Here is a 16269-nt window from a genome sequence, read left to right on the forward strand (position 1 = left end):
TATATAGCATACCTAGCAATTTGCATTTGTGGATACAGTACTGTACGTTCTTTCTGATAGCCAGTACAGCACATTGCTTGAACTGTGATCTAATTGCCTGTGCAGTATTTATATGCCACATTTGGCTTTATTCTGCCATTATTTTAGGGAGAATAGATTTGGGGGGGGGTTTGTGTACTGTACTAGAATAAAGGTTGTCATATTTATACATAATTTTTTCTCTCTATAGTACACCTCCCGCACAACAACAATTCTATTGTAAGCTAAGTTTAATTTGCTTTATATGTTTTTTACTGTACAGTATTTTGTATTGGTGTACTATAGTAATTGTATATGAATACAGTACATTATATTGTATTACTGTAATACATTTACATAAATACAGTAAATATTTTTGGATTGTGGGACGAATTGTCTGCGTTTCCATTATTTCCTATGGTAAAATCCGCTTTGATATAAGAGGAACTTGGTTTAAGAGCACACTCCCAAAACCAATTATGCTCGTAATCCAAGATTCCACTATATTCAATTTTTTTATGATTTCACTTATTACTGTAGGATACTTTTCAGTCACGGCAGTAAACATACAATATGTGTATAATATACAGAGTGCTGACTGTCACAAAACAGCCTGTATTTCGCGATTGGTCTGATCTAAAATTTGAATTCCATCTGAGTAGTCTAAAGTCTCCAAACACTTTTTCATTAAACAAGTTGTTCTAACGTTCCCTTTTCAAAATTGCACTGCCCCTCAGCTTCCTGTTTGCCAGGAGACGCGGTGAACTTCAAAGGGTTGACAGTTCGGACCAGTAACAGTAACATGGTCGTGCTGCTGCTCTACTGAGCTCTGTCAGGCAGCTAGCAGAGACAACTTTGCCTCTATACATGAGAGAACTGCAGGGTAATGAAGCTGGACGGATACAGCAATCTGGCCAGCTTCACCGTGACGGGAGAAAGCTATAAAAAAATGTTTGATAGTAAAGATGAAAAGTTGTATTTTCTCAGCATTATAACTTAAAGGGTATATGTGGGACTTTATTTTCTTAAATGTGTCTTAGCACTACCAAGCAGGTAGTTGCTTCCTGCCCACCTGTTGTGTCCAGCGCCGTTCTTCGCCGGCAGACTAGTCACAGACGGCTCCTGCTGGTGATTCAGCTGCTTCCGCCTACATCGAGCCAACAGAGCGGTGGCTTCTCATATACTCTGCTCTGTAGATGGGATTGCCGACATCATGCTTATTAACAGTCGGCTACCCCATTTAGGCAGCGAGAAACGGCTGTCAATTAGCATGACGTTAATAAAGGCTGAGGAAAAAGAGCACAAATAGGGTCTTACCAGATATTAAAAGAGCAGTGTGTAGTATTGTACACTCACTTTATGGGGTTATGAGGGTCACAACCACCAGATAGCATACAGATAATGGCGCCTGCCGCATACCCGCATGGATGAATCTTCAATGCTGGAGAGGAGAAGGGGTTAAAGCTGCACTGTTGCCAAGAAGGATGAAAAAAATTGTTGATTTATTAATATTTTATTCCACAGGTCTATGCGTTTCAAGGTTCAAGACCTCTTCTTCAGGACCAAAAAAAAAGAAAAATAAACAATACATCATGTATTGTTGATTTTTCTTTTCTTGGTCCTGAAGAAGAGGTCTTGAACCTTGAAACGTGTAAACCTAGGGAATAAAATATTTATTAATAAATCAACAATTTTTTTCATCCTTTTTGGTGACAGTGCGACTTTAAACCCCTTCTCCTCTCCAGCATTGAAAAATCAGCATGACGTTGGCAGCCCCGCCCCATCTACAGAGCAAAGCAGATAATAAGGTACCGCTCTGTTGGCTCGATGTAAGAGAAAGCAGCTGAATCACCGGTAGGAGCGGACTGTGACTGCTCTACCAGCGTAGAATGGCGCCGGGCACAACAGGCAGGTAGGTAACAAATACCTACTTGTTAGTGCTTATGCACTCAACAAGCTTTATACTATAACATTAAAAGTCCCTCCGTTCTTGAGCACAGAGGGGATTTTAAACAGGAGGTGAACTGCAAAGTTACTTGTGTTTGAAAGCACTTTTCATTTTCACCCATTTCAAAACTTGATCCAAACCCTTTAAAGGTTATAATAAACAATTCTCCTTGTGTATTCCCATAGGGTCACAAGGGGTGGCTTTATACTTTAAGATATTACCAATACTATACTTTGCTCACTTTGTGTTCTTCAATCTGTTTTCTAAAAGACTCAAAATCTTCACCATAGAACTTTAAATCCATCTTGTGAATTCGCTCTTCCGTGACAGTCAGCCAGTCAGACAATTGGTCAAGTTGTTTTCTTTGCAAATCCATCAACACTTCATGCAGCCTTCATAGAGGGAAAAAAAATAACATAAAAAAACAGGTCAAATCAGGTAAAACAAGAATTTTTAGTTCAGATAAGATCTCTACAACTAATTGCTTGCTGCAAGCAAGATTTTCACCTTGTACTAGGCAAGTCAGTACAATATACTGTTAATGTAGTAGTAAAAGTGCAATGCAGTCTGGGAATGAATGACAATACACAAAGTTCAGGAATATTTATAGCTTATTTCTTTAATAAAAGAGAACATTTCAGGTAGAAAACCCCAATTCATATATCCTTTAGGGCATATAATCATCATAGAGAGCATTCCGCCACTAGAATCTAACTCCATGAGCCAGAATTGAGAGTTTTCCAAAGCTTAGTGGCCAGTTTGAAAATGGAAAGCTTGAATTTTTTTATTTACAATATATACTCAAGTATAAGGCGAGTTTTTTGGCCCGTTTTTTTATGCTGAAAATGCCCCCCTCGGCTTATACTCGAGTGAGGGTCCCACAAAATATTCTCACCTGTCCTCCTTTCCCATGGTGTCCTCTTACCTGCTACTTGAGCACCACAGGCATGTAGATCCCTCGGTGATCGTGGCCGATGCAGGGGCCACTGCTGTTGTTGTCAGTTCACTTGAATTATTTGTGGCTCCGCAAACCATTAAAGTCAAGTAAAAAGCAGACAACAACAGTGGCTGTCCGTGTACTGGCTAAGATCACTGAGGGGTCAATGTTCCTGCGGTCCACAAGAAGCAGGTAAGAGGACACCGCGGGAATGGAGGACAGGTGATCATAATTTTTTGTTTGTGTGTGAATAACGGCATAATAGGGAACAAGAAGGGAACCAGAATGAGGACATCACTAAAGAGTGGGCAAATTACTAGAGCGCTCATTATTACAGGAGACAATTTGGGCACATTACTACCGGGGACAATATGGGCACATTACTACAAGTTATAATATGGGCACATTACTACAGAGGACAATATGGGCACATTACTACAGGGAACAATATGGGCACATTACTACAGGGGACAATATGGGCACATTACTACAGGGGACAATATGGGCACATTACTACAGGGGACAATATGGGCCATTACTACCAATAGCTGCTGCATTTCCCACCCTAGGCTTATACTTGAGTCAATAAGTCTTCCAAAGTTGTTTGTGGTAAAATTAGGTGCCTCGGCTTATACTTCGGTCGGCTTATACTCGAGTATATGCGATATATAGCTTGTAATATAAAAATTAAAGAAAAAATAACATAAAAACCTAATTTAAACAATAGATAATTTCCTGACACATTCCCTTCCACAAAAAAAATAGCCAAAATATGTTTCTGATGGGTCTCAAATACTCGAGATTACCCTAATTTTGAAAGTGAAAGGTTTTTATCACAGGGCTCAATATTTTTTGATATTGCTCATTGACCTGTTAGTGGAAATTGGAAGCATCATTTGTATTAATATTACATGTTTTTTTTCTAGAGTTTTGTGTTAAACTTCCAAAACATGAAAACATTGAACCGCGACAAAGAAGCTCTATATAGAGTCTGTCAATATGGAAATCAATGGTGAACATGATCCAATATCACAAGCTTTGTCCCTCTTCTCACACATATGTATCCCCTTAGTAGATCCTTCTGACTTGATTCCCCATTTAAGGAAAATATTCACCCGTTGAATGTCCAACACCATCCTTATTGACAACATCTCAAACGGTAGCCCAGCTATCCAATCTGATTGCAAGCATTAGTCAGTCATGTCATATAAAGACACCATACAAGATCAGGCTTTTCTAGTCTTTGCACCAAGATAAAACTAACAGAGGAGAGGGCAAATTGCCCATTGATTAGCACTACAGCATTTGCTTGGACAGTTTACATGAACCATTACTTAACAATAGAAACAGCAAGGGCAGCCATTAATATAGTCAGGGCTCCCATTCCTACATCCCATCTATTATCTCTGACCATATTGGATGGTCCATATTATGGCTGCAATGCTGAGCTCACCCAACCGTGGGTCTTTTGATTTGGCATAACAGTTCAGGAGAGCCGCGATGGGATCGGCATTGTGGCCTTAAAATGAGCAGTAATGTCATGTAAATTTACCCTTATACTGATGGTGAATATAAGTTTTAGGATACATAAATGATATACAGTAACACTACCTGAAACAGGATTCCTTCTGACACAGAACACTTAAGGTCCAGTCACACTAAGCAACTTACCAGCGATCCCAACAATGATAGGGATCGCTGGTAAGTTGCTAGGAGGTTGCTGGTGAGATGTCACACTGCGACGCTCCAGCGATCCCACCAGCAACCTGACCTGGCAGGGATCGCTGGAGCGTGGCTACACGAGTTGCTGGTGAGCTCACCAGCAACCAGTGACCAGCCCCCAGCGCCGCGTGGAAGATGTTGCGCTTGGTAACTAAGGTAAATATCGGGTAACCAACCCGATATTTACCTTGGTTACCACCGCACGGAGCTACACGTGCAGAGAGCAGGGAGCAGCGCACACTGAGCGCTGGCTCCCTGCTCTCCTAGTTACAGCACACATCGGGTTAATTACCCGATGTGTGCTGCAGCTAAATGTGCACAGAGCAGGGAGCAGCGCACAATGCTTAGCGCTGGCTCCCTGCTCTCCTAGCTACAGCACACATCGGGTTAATTAACCCGATGTGTCCTGCAGCTACATGTGCACAGAGCAGGAGCCGGCAGTGAGAGCGGCGGAGGCTGGTAACAAAGGTAAATATCGGGTAACCAAGGACAGGGCTTCTTGGTTACCCGATGTTTACTGTGGTTACCAGCCTCCGCAGAAGCCGGCTCCTGCTGCCTGCACATTTAGTTGTTGCTGTCTCGCTGTCACACACAGCGATCTGTGCTTCACAGCAAGACAGCAACAACTAAAAAATGGCCCAGGACATTCAGCAACAACCAACGACCTCACAGCAGGGGCCAGGTTGTTGCTGGATGTCACACACAGCAACATCGCTAGCAACGTCACAAAAGTTGTTCGTTAGCAGCGATGTTGCTAGCGATGTTGCTTAGTGTGACGGGGCCTTTAGACTTGGATTCTCCAATGATGCATCATCACTCAGAATTTCCTTTTTGGCTGATAGTCTGAACCAGCCCAACACTACACTCCTCATGCTCCCTGCTCGTTTCAGTTCGTCGCTCTCTCGCTGTCACACACAGCGATGTACGCTTCACAGCGGGAGAGCAACGAGCAAAAAATGAAGCTGGACATTCAGCAACGAGCGGCGACCTCACAGCAGGGACCAGGTTGTTGCTGGATATCACACACAGCGACAGCGACGGGACCTCGCTGCTACGTCAAAGAAAATGGTGACGTAGCAGCGACGTCGTTGTCGCTGTGTGTGACACCACCTTTACCCTCTTGCCTGTGTGCACTTCATTTATGTTTATTGTTGTTTTTGTGTTACACTTGGTTTACAGTTTAGAGTGCAGTTAAAGGGAACCTGTCAGGTCAAAACAAGCGCTCTGACCTACAAGCAGGAGCATGAGTGAGCTGCTAACCCCTTCCTACCCATCTCTGTGTTGTTATATTGTGTCAAATGAAAGTAATAAAATACGTTTTATTACTTTCATAAATTCTATGTAAATAGCATAGGTCTCTAGCCCCATGGGCGTCACATCGCCCTGTGGGCGTTTGCATGCTTACCATGGTATCACACCCCTGTGGGCGTGATACCATGGATTTACATCAGCGACGTCACTTCTGCAGCTTCAGAATTCCATGTGCACGCTTACCATTCTCGTCGCCTTCTCATCCTGGTGCTTGCTTCTCGGCTTCTGATGCGCAGTGCGCATGTCCGGAACCGCAGACGTCTTCTGAGCTTGCGCAGTGCACGTCAGAAGCCGACACACAAACACCAGGATGAGGCGGCAAGAATGGTAAGCGCGCGCGAGTTCTAAAGTAGCGATGGTCACATTGCTGATGTAAATCCATGGTACCATGGTATCACGCCCACAGGGGTGTGATACCATGGAAAGCATGTAGACGCCCACAGGGCGATGAGATGCTCATGGGGCTAGAGACCTATGCTATTTACATAGGACATATGAAAGTAATAAAAGGTGTTTTATTACTTTCATATTACACAATATAACAACACAGGGATGGGTAGGAAGGGGTTAGCAGCTCACACAGGCTCCTGCTTGTAGGTCAGAACGCTTTTTTGACCTGACAGGTTCCCTTCAAGGACATTAAGGCTGAGTCGTCAACGAGTGGGGGCACCATTATGTGATCTGAGGGCGCCAACCTCAGCTGTCAGGCAGGGACAAATGAGGGTCAGGTCTAGGGCAAGTACTAGCCTGTTTTGGGACCTGTGGATTTCTGGTTTTACATCTCCCCTGGCTTGTCCATCCCTCTGAGAGTATTAGTGTTCAATCGTATCATTAAGAAATAATTTATGTAAACTTACACTTACTTATTTTCTACTTTGTAGCAAATATTCTGATAATATTTTAATACATTAAAGTAAATCTGTCATCAGGTTTTTTCTACCTCATCTGAGAGCAGTATAATGTAGGCAAAGAGCTCTGAATCCAACTATGTTTATCTTAGATTACTGGATTTAGGCATTCTGACACAACCAAACAATTTAGATTTAGATAAGTAACAGAGCTGAGAGAACTGTCCTGCCACCACCAGGCTCTCTGTAGAGATTGCACATTCACAGTGAGGTATCAATCACAGTAGGGGGTGTGACTGGCTGCTGTGTGCGTGACATTGTAGTCCAGTAATGATAATCACCAGGTGATAAAGCGTTTAGTTTAAGTAAACAATAGCACATAGCCTAATAAGAGAAGCATAGTTCTTTATTTTTTTAACCTCTACAGCATGCTGTCTTCAGCTTACATAGCACAAACCTGCTGACAGATTCCCTTTAATCCTTAAGTAGTTTTAACATAAACTAGTAAAGTTTAAAGGGGTCACCTGGCTTAGGAAACACATTTTAAAAAGAAGCCTATAATAATATAGAGGAGACTCTCATGTAAAAGCTGCTGAGCAGCTACAAGATTCTGTTGCTCTGATGGCCACACTGTGAATTACATGCCCATTGATTAATATGCACACTGTGTAATGCTATATCTCTCCTGCGGAGGAGCTGCAGGGTAATTAAATGTTTAAACTAGATAAAGCTAATTGGCATGAGTTGAGTGATCCTTCCAATGTAAGGGATTGTCAAAAGTACACTCATTTAAATTTTGCTGGATTGAGTTATCATGATAAAGAACAGGATACTAATATTAAGCCGTTTTAATACACGCAACGTCTTCATTTTCTTCAGAACTAAAGAACACACCTGGACTGTCTATGCATGCTTTCTAGACGAAGGTCCTCCCAGCGTGAGTTCAGCAAGGTCATCTGCTCTTGTATCTCGTTTTCTTCATCGATTGAGAGGTCACCCTGAGCAATGAGTTGATTTCCTGCCTGTAGAACGTTCCCCACACTGCTCTGGTGTGCCGTGAGCTCCATCATAAAGGCCTTAAGAAGAAAGAGGTCACAAAAAAAGAAAAAAGTATACATTATGTAAAGAAACAACAGATACTGAAGCAGAATACATATTATGAACCCCGAGCCAGTCCCGTACAGTACAAGTCCCGTTATCTAAGCATCAATCTGTCTTAAACTATTCTTCAGAAAATGGATCCAGTGCAAATATTCTGAACCCTGATGGAAAGTTCGACTTTAAACTTGGAGGAGGTTAGATAAGAGATCTCATGAAGTATCTTTATAAATAGATTATATTTTGCATCCATTGAAAAATATGTTGTAACAAACAAGTCAGAAAGAAAAATGGCTGAGATAAGAGACATTGTTACAATATCTGGCATATAATAAGGCTTCTTTATCACCCTTCGTCATTGTGTCCTTCTCATAATTTGCATTGGTGGATAGTAATCATTCATCACCAATGACGCAAATGTGTGGACATAGTAAATTAAAGCACCATTCCACTGTTTTTTTTTCAGTGCTGGAGTTGCTCTTTAAATATACGGCAGCTTCATCTTCTATCACTGCTGCTCCAATTTAATGTTGTCATCTTGTGCCTGTAACATCTGACTGGCTGGAAGTCAGGCATTATTTTACAAGATCTCAATGCAAGTCTATGAGAGCAAGAACATGGCTCTCATAGACTTGCATTGAGTTGTGATCTCCGGAGTGCTCCATGAAACACTGGAGCTGCCGGCAGTTCACAAATCACTGGAGAACGACTGTAGTGACTGTGACAGAAGATGAAGATGCCAGAAGGTGAGTACAAGACATGGGGCAGTGGACTTAGATTTAAAGGGAACCTGTCACCAGATTTGGTGACAATAAGATGCGGCCACCACCAGTGGGCTCTTATATACAGCATTCTATCATGCTGTATATAAAAACCCAGGCCACTGTGTATAGCGTAAAAATTACTTTATAATACTCACCTAAACGGTCGGTGTGGTGCAGATGGGTGGCTCTGTTCTCTGGGTGTAGCGCCTCCTTTTTTGGCCATCTCTGTCCTCCTTCTTCTGAAGCCTGGGTGCATGACGCGTCCTACGTCATCCACACAAGCCGGCATTGAGGTCACGCTCATGCGCACTACAATGCCTTGATCTGCCCTGCTCAGGGCAGATCAAAGTGCGCCTGCGCAGGACCTCAATGCCCGCTTATCTGCATGACGTAGGACGCATCATGCACCCAGGCTTCAGAAGGAGAACAAAGATGGCCAAAAGAGGAGGTGCTGCACCCGGAGAATGGAGACACCCATCTGACCCATCTGCACCGCACCTACCATTTAGGTGAGTATTATAAAGTGATTTTTACGTTCTACACAGCGGCCTGGGCTCTTATATACAGCATGATAGAATACTGTATAGCTGTATATAAGAGCCCACTGGTGGTGGCCGCAGCAGCTTATAGTCATCAAATCTGGTGACAGGTTCCCTTTCAAGCACCACTCCAAAAGGGAAATTTTAAAAAAATGGCAGAGTGGTGCTTTAGTGTCAAGTGCCCAGCTTTAACATTAGCTATATTGTCATCAAATATAAAATGTAACATTAGCAAGTATAAATGCTACAAATACTCCACGTGTGAATTTGAAGACAGATTATTTTAAATCAAGAGGAAATCCAATGGATGTTATCTTCTAAGAATTGAGAAGTTTACAATATTGTGTCATGTCTACGTAAGTTAACGTGGACCAGACATCATTCATTCTAGAAATCAGTGTCAGGACAAAAAGACTATAGAAATGAGATATTTTCATGTGTTTCTAAAACATAATATAATTATTCTTAATAGAACACTTTATTGGATTTAATAAAACTCACCTCGTGAGTGGCAAATTGTTGCTTGACTTCCTCAACATCATCAGATATATCATCTTGCTCTTGAAATGTGTCCTCTGCCAAGAGAAGCCAAGTGAGGACGTCTTCCAGGGCAACCTGATAGCTGTCAAGGTCCATCTCTACCTCGGTTACTGTACTAGGTGTTTCTGGCCCGGAGTCTCCACAAGGTTCATCAGATGCCTAAAATAAAAACAGAATTGGGAAACATTTTCTACTGATTCTTTTGCATGGCAGAATTGCTGTTTTTTATTTGTTTATTGCTAGAAACAAAATTATTCTCTAATTGAGCTATACAACACTTTATTTCTTTATTTTTTCATCTCTCTCAGCTGGCCACAAATGAATGAATATATTTTAGAGGCTATCCACTACTTTTACACTGATGGCCTATCCTTAGGATAGATCATCAATGTCTGATTGGCCGGGGTCTGACACCCGGCACACACACCTATCAGCTGTTCTCGGTGCTGCCGGCTGTAGCAGGTGGCCGGAAAATGTTCGGTTCCGGAGCTACGACGTCTCCTTATAGCAGCCGTGGCTGGGTACTACACATCCACCTCCTGTTGATTTGAATGGAAGGCGGATGTGTAGTATCCAGCTGCTACCAGAAGACAGGGCAGCTCTGGAACTCAGCATGTCTGTCCGCCTGCTACAGCCAGCAGCACTGAGAACAGTTGATCGGTGGGGGGTGCTGGGTGTCAGCCCCCAGGCAATAAGACATTGATGACCTATCCTAGTGGACAATCCCTTTAAGTTTATTGCTCAGTTGGTATATGGCTGCTATTATGATGGTAATGTAATGTGGTTGCTGTACAGTGCACTGCTTCTCTTCTATGGTGTGGCCAAGCTTTCATGTGTTTCCAATAAGGAATAAGACATTGCCAGACATCTAGCCCCCCCATAGGAACAATGAATATCCAATGATGTACAACACGTCCAATCTTTTCTTCCACTGACATCTGCTGTCAAAGGAGGGCCGGGACGCCCAAATACACAGAAAACAGACATCTGTTCTTGCCAACTTCAGTAAGATGGGCCATTATACATTTAGACCATGTAGCTAAAAATGTTATAAACTAATTATCAAATGTTTTAGATGAACATGTAAAAAAGAAAATGGATTATCCCACAAAACAAATATATTTTGCAAATCAGGCATACAGATGCCCTCACTGTCAGATCCGAGCTTGCTGAGCGAGAGGCTATCACACAGTACATGCTGGAACAGGGATCACCCGCCGAGCTGGTTGTATCATTGCTAGCTAACATTTCAATGAATTAATTTTTAATTATGCTCTTTATAGGCTTGTAAACAAGGGTGGGGGAGCGGATGAGAGAAGACTTTAAAAGAGAAGTTTCCATTATGAACTCACCGAAGCCATCATGTGCATTTTAGCAATTATATTAAATAGCCGCTTCTTTAATAGACTGAGAAACACAATATTAAGGAAGCCAATTTACAGAATCAAGAGAGATGAGTTAATAAGAAGGTGGCAGTGGCCAATAATGTATCGTAACATAAAAGTTCAAAACCGATGCCTTAGGGTCTATGATTTTTAGCAGTTAATAAAATGACACCTTAATTTACCCAATAATTAACATATCTTGCATTATTCACATCTCCTCTCCTATTCTCAGTCAGTGCCGAGGTGAATCTATATTTTGGAGTGATGAGAATAAGAAAAATTCCTCTACATGATCATTGGTGTTTTAACAAACTTTGAATAAATGAATAGAACAAGTGAATATATGTAACTTTATAATACGTTATTAGAGAAATCTGCTTCTTTCTCCATATATGAGCCACTTCTACTCCTTCCTCTACCTCCTGGACTCATCAACTAGCTCAAATCTATTATGTAAAGCAAAATGGGCAGCCAGCACAGAGAGGTGTGAAGCTATAGAATATATTAAAGCCTATGGATAGAGGAAAGTAGGAGCGATCAGCACTCAGCACAGATGGAGACCAGGCCGATCGACCTTCAGATACCAACACATGCATTTTACTTTATTGCTGGATTCACAGCCACACAGATCAGTACAGCTGAATAATGTCTTTCTTTCATGCTGTTTCTGTCTGTGTACTACAGATAAAGCAAAGCAGGAATCCAGAGACGCACAGGCAATGAAGAAAAGCATGTGAATGCTTCAGATAACATGTTTGGGGCAAGGCTTACAAAAGTTTATCGTGTAGCCCCATATTTCTAGTTACTTCCCTTAACCCCTTCAGCCCCCGGGCACTTTCCGTTTTTGCGTTTTTGTTTTTTGCTCCCCTTCTTCCGAGAGCCGTAACTTTTTTATTTTTCCATCAATCTTGCCATATGAGGGCTTGTTTTTTGCGGGACGAGTTGTACTTTTAAATGAAACCATAAGTTTTACCATATTGTGTACTGGAAAACGGCAAAAAAATTCCAAGTGCGGAAAAATTGCAAAAAAAGTGTGATCGTACAATAGTTTTTGGGATATTTTATTCACTGTGTTCACTATATGGTAAAACTGAGGTATCTATGTGATGCCTCAGGTCGGTGCGAGTTTGTAGACACTAAACATGTATAGGTTTACTTGTATCTAAGGGGTTAAAAAAAATTCACAATCTTGTCCAAAAAACGTGGCGCACGTTTTGCGCCATTTTCCAAAACCCGTAGCGTTCTCATTTTTCAGGATCTGAGGCTCAGTGATGGCTTATTTTTTGCGTCTCGACCTGACGTTTTTAACGGTACCATTTTTACGCAGATGCTACGTTTTGATCGTCTGTTATTGCATTTTGCGCAAAATGTGCGGCAACCAAAAAACGTAATTTTGGCGTTTGGAATTTTTTTGCCGCTACGCCATTTACTGATCAGATTCATTGATTTTATATTTTGATAGATCGGGCATTTCTGAACGTGGCGATACCAAATATGTGTGTATTTTTTATTTTTTTAACCCTTTAATTTTCAATGGGGTGAAAGGGGGGTGATTTAAACTTTTAGGTTTTTTTTATTTTTTTTTAATTTTTTAAAACTTTTTTTTTTACTTTTTTTTATTATTTTACTAGTCCCCGTAGGGGGCTATAGCGATCAGCATTCCGATCGCTCTGCACTATCTGCAGATCTCAGCTACAGAGCTGAGAACTGCAGATTTGCTGCTTCACTTTCAATGCCGGCTGTGTTCCGGCATTGAGAGGAAGTGAGTCATGTTAGCTACAGGCGTCATCACATGACCCTGTGCTACCATGGCAACCGCCGAAAGTCACGTGATCATGTCACGTGACTTCCGGTGGGGGCGGGGTAAGTCACTGTCATGGCGGCGCCCATATACATATCACTGCCAAGATTTTGGCAGCGAAATGTAAGGAGTTAATGGCCGCGGGTGGAAGCGATTCCACCCGCGGCTAGCAGGCACACATGTCAGCTGTTGATAACAGCTGATATGTGCGCCGATCGCCGCCGCCTGCCGGCGGCAGGGGGTGGGGCTTACCGGCACACGATCCATGACGTACCCAGTACGTCATGGGTCGTTAAGGGGTTAAAATATCTATTAGTGTCGAATAACAGTTCTATAAAACTTAAAGGGACCTAATATGTACAGAAAAGCTATGTAACTGCATCATTAAAATCATGCTTGCCTGCCTTACTGGAGCAACAGGGGAGAAAATAAACTTATATCCTCCCTGCGGCTGCTTGCTTCCAGTCATCGGGATTGTGCAGGAAGTAGTAACAGTCACCATTCACTGCACAATAAGCGAGCTGTAACACTGTTCTAAAATTTTCCAAAGTTGTCAGGTTCAGTTATGAAATGATCCATTTCCTAATGATTTTGACCTCCTGAATTCAAATCTGACAATTAAACTTTTTAGTTGTCTTTTCTTTATATGATAACACAGAGTTTTCCTTTTACTGCTATATCTAACTAATGCATAAAAGTTTCAGTACTTTAAGACGTTAATAGTTTTGCAAATATAAAGATACACAATATTTTGTCATGCCAATTTTTTGATATTTATTTAGAGGAAATATAGCAACTACTGTATTCAAATAACTAAATCCTGTCTAAGACTATTGCGAATTATAAACAGTTAGGCCTCTTTCACACATCAGTTTTTATGCCATCAGTCGCAATACGTTGTTTTGTGAAAAAAACGGATCCAGCGCTGGATCCATTTATTTCTCATTGACTTGTATTAGCGACGGATGGCCTAACGTTTCATCCATCGTGCGACAGATGCGTTGTAAAATGTTTGTCCGGCCGACGGTGCCGATTTCCGCATGAACATTTTTTGTCTGCGTAGAAAAAACGGATAGCGATGGATCCATCGGCGTCCGTCGTTTGTTACAATGGAAGCCTATGGGCGCAGGATCCATCGCAATCTGTCAAATGACGGATTCCGGTAATGGAGCCGAGCATGCTCAGATGTGTAAATTCCATTCTTTGCCATTGAAAAAAGTGGTACGATGGATCCGTCGCATCAGTCAAAAACGTATTGTGACTGATCGAAAAAAAACTGATGTGTGAAAGAGGCCTTACAGAAATTGCACTACAAAATCTGGTCCTCATTCAGTGACAACTCTTTGGATTCAATTTTCCTTGATATTTTGCTCGATAGCCTCAATATCTTGGTGAAATCTCTCACTGTGCTCGTCGCTCATTGCTCCACAGTTTGGTGGAAAAAAGTCTAGATGCGAATGTAAGAAATTAATCTTTAAAGGGAACCTGTCAGCAGAAATGTCCCCTAAAACCTAACAGATTCCCCCTCTGCAGCTCCTGGGCTGCATTCTATAAAGGTCCCTGTTATGATTGTGCCCACTTTCTGACCGAAAAAAAGTGTTTATAAAGTTGTACCTTTTTGGCTTCTGATTCTGTAAATCCGTCACGGGGGCGGGTTGCCTGATGGCCGTTATTCTGCCCCCTAGTCCTGTATGCCGCCCCCATCGCTGATTTCAATACTTCTGGACGCCGCCCACTGCTCCAGCCATCCCCGCGCATGCCCAGTGCCCATCTCTCGGGGATGAGCACTGTGCCCAGCGTCACCGCTGGTGACGTGCACGCAGGGTTAAGATTATGGGCGGTGCTGTGATGTTTATTCCTAAGCAACCGCCCATAATCGCGGGACCGCGCTTTCCCCCTCGGCCTGCTTCTTTCTGCGCAAGCGCGCTGCTGCTGACCTCACTTCGCCTCCTTCCCATCTTGCCCAGAGGCAGGAAATAGATGGGAAGAGCGCGGAGCAGTGACTACACCGAAAGCGCGGTCCCGCGATTATGGGCGGTTGCTTAGGAATAAACATCACAGCACCGCCCATAATCTTAACCCTGCGTGCACGTCACCAGCGGTGACACTGGGCACAGTGCTCATCCCCGAGAGATGGGCACTGGGCATGCGCGGGGATGGCTGGCGCAGTGGGCGGCGTCCAGAAGTATTGAAATCAGCGATGGGGGCGGCATACAGGACCAGGGGGCAGAATAACGGCCATCAGGCAGCCCGCCCCCGTGACGGATTTACAGAATCAGAAGCCAAAAAGGTACAACTTTATAAACACTTTTTTTCGGTCAGAAAGTGGGCACAATCATAACAGGGACCTTTATAGAATGCAGCCCAGGAGCTGCAGAGGGGGAATCTGTTAGGTTTTAGGGGACATTTCTGCTGACAGGTTCCCTTTAAGGACATGTTACAGCCAAGATACTTCTATGTCTTGAGCTTTTCCACCAACTCTTCATAGTTATCTGCTCTTGAGTTTCCCCAAACATAGTTACCACTAATGTGAATGCTACCCATGCAGCCTTTTCTTTACCCTGCAAGTAACGGAGAATCTCCTCATTTTGAAGAAGTTTACAAATCTGATGTCCAATAAAGACTTCTTCCTTTAGCTTTGCTTCACTCAACCTTGACATTTTATCAATGAGATATGTGAATGCTTTTGCAGTTTTATCCATTGCCTTTATAAAGTTCTTTATTAAGCTTAATTTGATATGCACTAGTGGTAGTAAAATCTTATATGGGTCAATAACTGCCGGATGAAAGATAATTTTACTCCCAGCTAAAGTGGATGTGGGAGAGACCAGTCTCTTTTGTTGTAGTGATGTTTTCTTGCACGACTATCCACTCACACAGAAAGCAGTACTTTGTGTATCCTCACTGGAGACCAAATAAGAGGACAACCACCTTTAAGTCACCACAGAGAGGTCACAAATGTTGGTCATAGTTCAGGCACCTCAACAGCTGCTTCATGTTGTCATAGGTGTCTTTCATGTGGACTGCATAACTCTATTGAATTGAAGGTAGGGCATTACCATTATGCAGCAAGATGTCTTTTAGGCTTTTTTTGGACCAAACAATGAAGAGTCTCAATTCCTTTGGATTATGACTTATCTTCAGAGCTTCCATTCAACTGTTGACGTTGCATGCCACAAGATCGCCCTCCATGAATAAGTATCAAACAAGATCTTTATTGTGGAACAAAAGAAATTCAAACATCCTGCTAGGAGATTCCCCTGCTTTAGCCTGCAACCTAAGGGTACCGTCTCACTAAACGACGTATCAGCGATTCCGACCACGATTTCACCTGGTCAGGATCGCTGGTGCGTCGCTA

General features: G+C 42.5%; 1 protein-coding gene across 1 annotated transcript in view; it reads right to left on the reverse strand.

Annotated features, from left to right (window-relative positions):
* UTRN (utrophin) overlaps positions 1 to 16269 on the reverse strand; it is a 1025654-nt gene that overhangs the window by 785361 nt on the left and 224024 nt on the right. The window contains exons 10-12 of the mRNA XM_075339520.1: positions 9687 to 9884; positions 7679 to 7860; positions 2208 to 2358 (exon numbers count right to left, since the gene is read on the reverse strand). Coding sequence (XP_075195635.1) covers positions 2208 to 2358; positions 7679 to 7860; positions 9687 to 9884 — 531 coding nt within the window. The remainder of the gene's footprint in view (positions 1 to 2207; positions 2359 to 7678; positions 7861 to 9686; positions 9885 to 16269) is intronic.

The sequence above is a fragment of the Anomaloglossus baeobatrachus genome, chromosome 3 (assembly GCF_048569485.1).
Source record: "Anomaloglossus baeobatrachus isolate aAnoBae1 chromosome 3, aAnoBae1.hap1, whole genome shotgun sequence".
In the NCBI taxonomy this organism is placed as follows: domain Eukaryota; kingdom Metazoa; phylum Chordata; class Amphibia; order Anura; family Aromobatidae; genus Anomaloglossus; species Anomaloglossus baeobatrachus.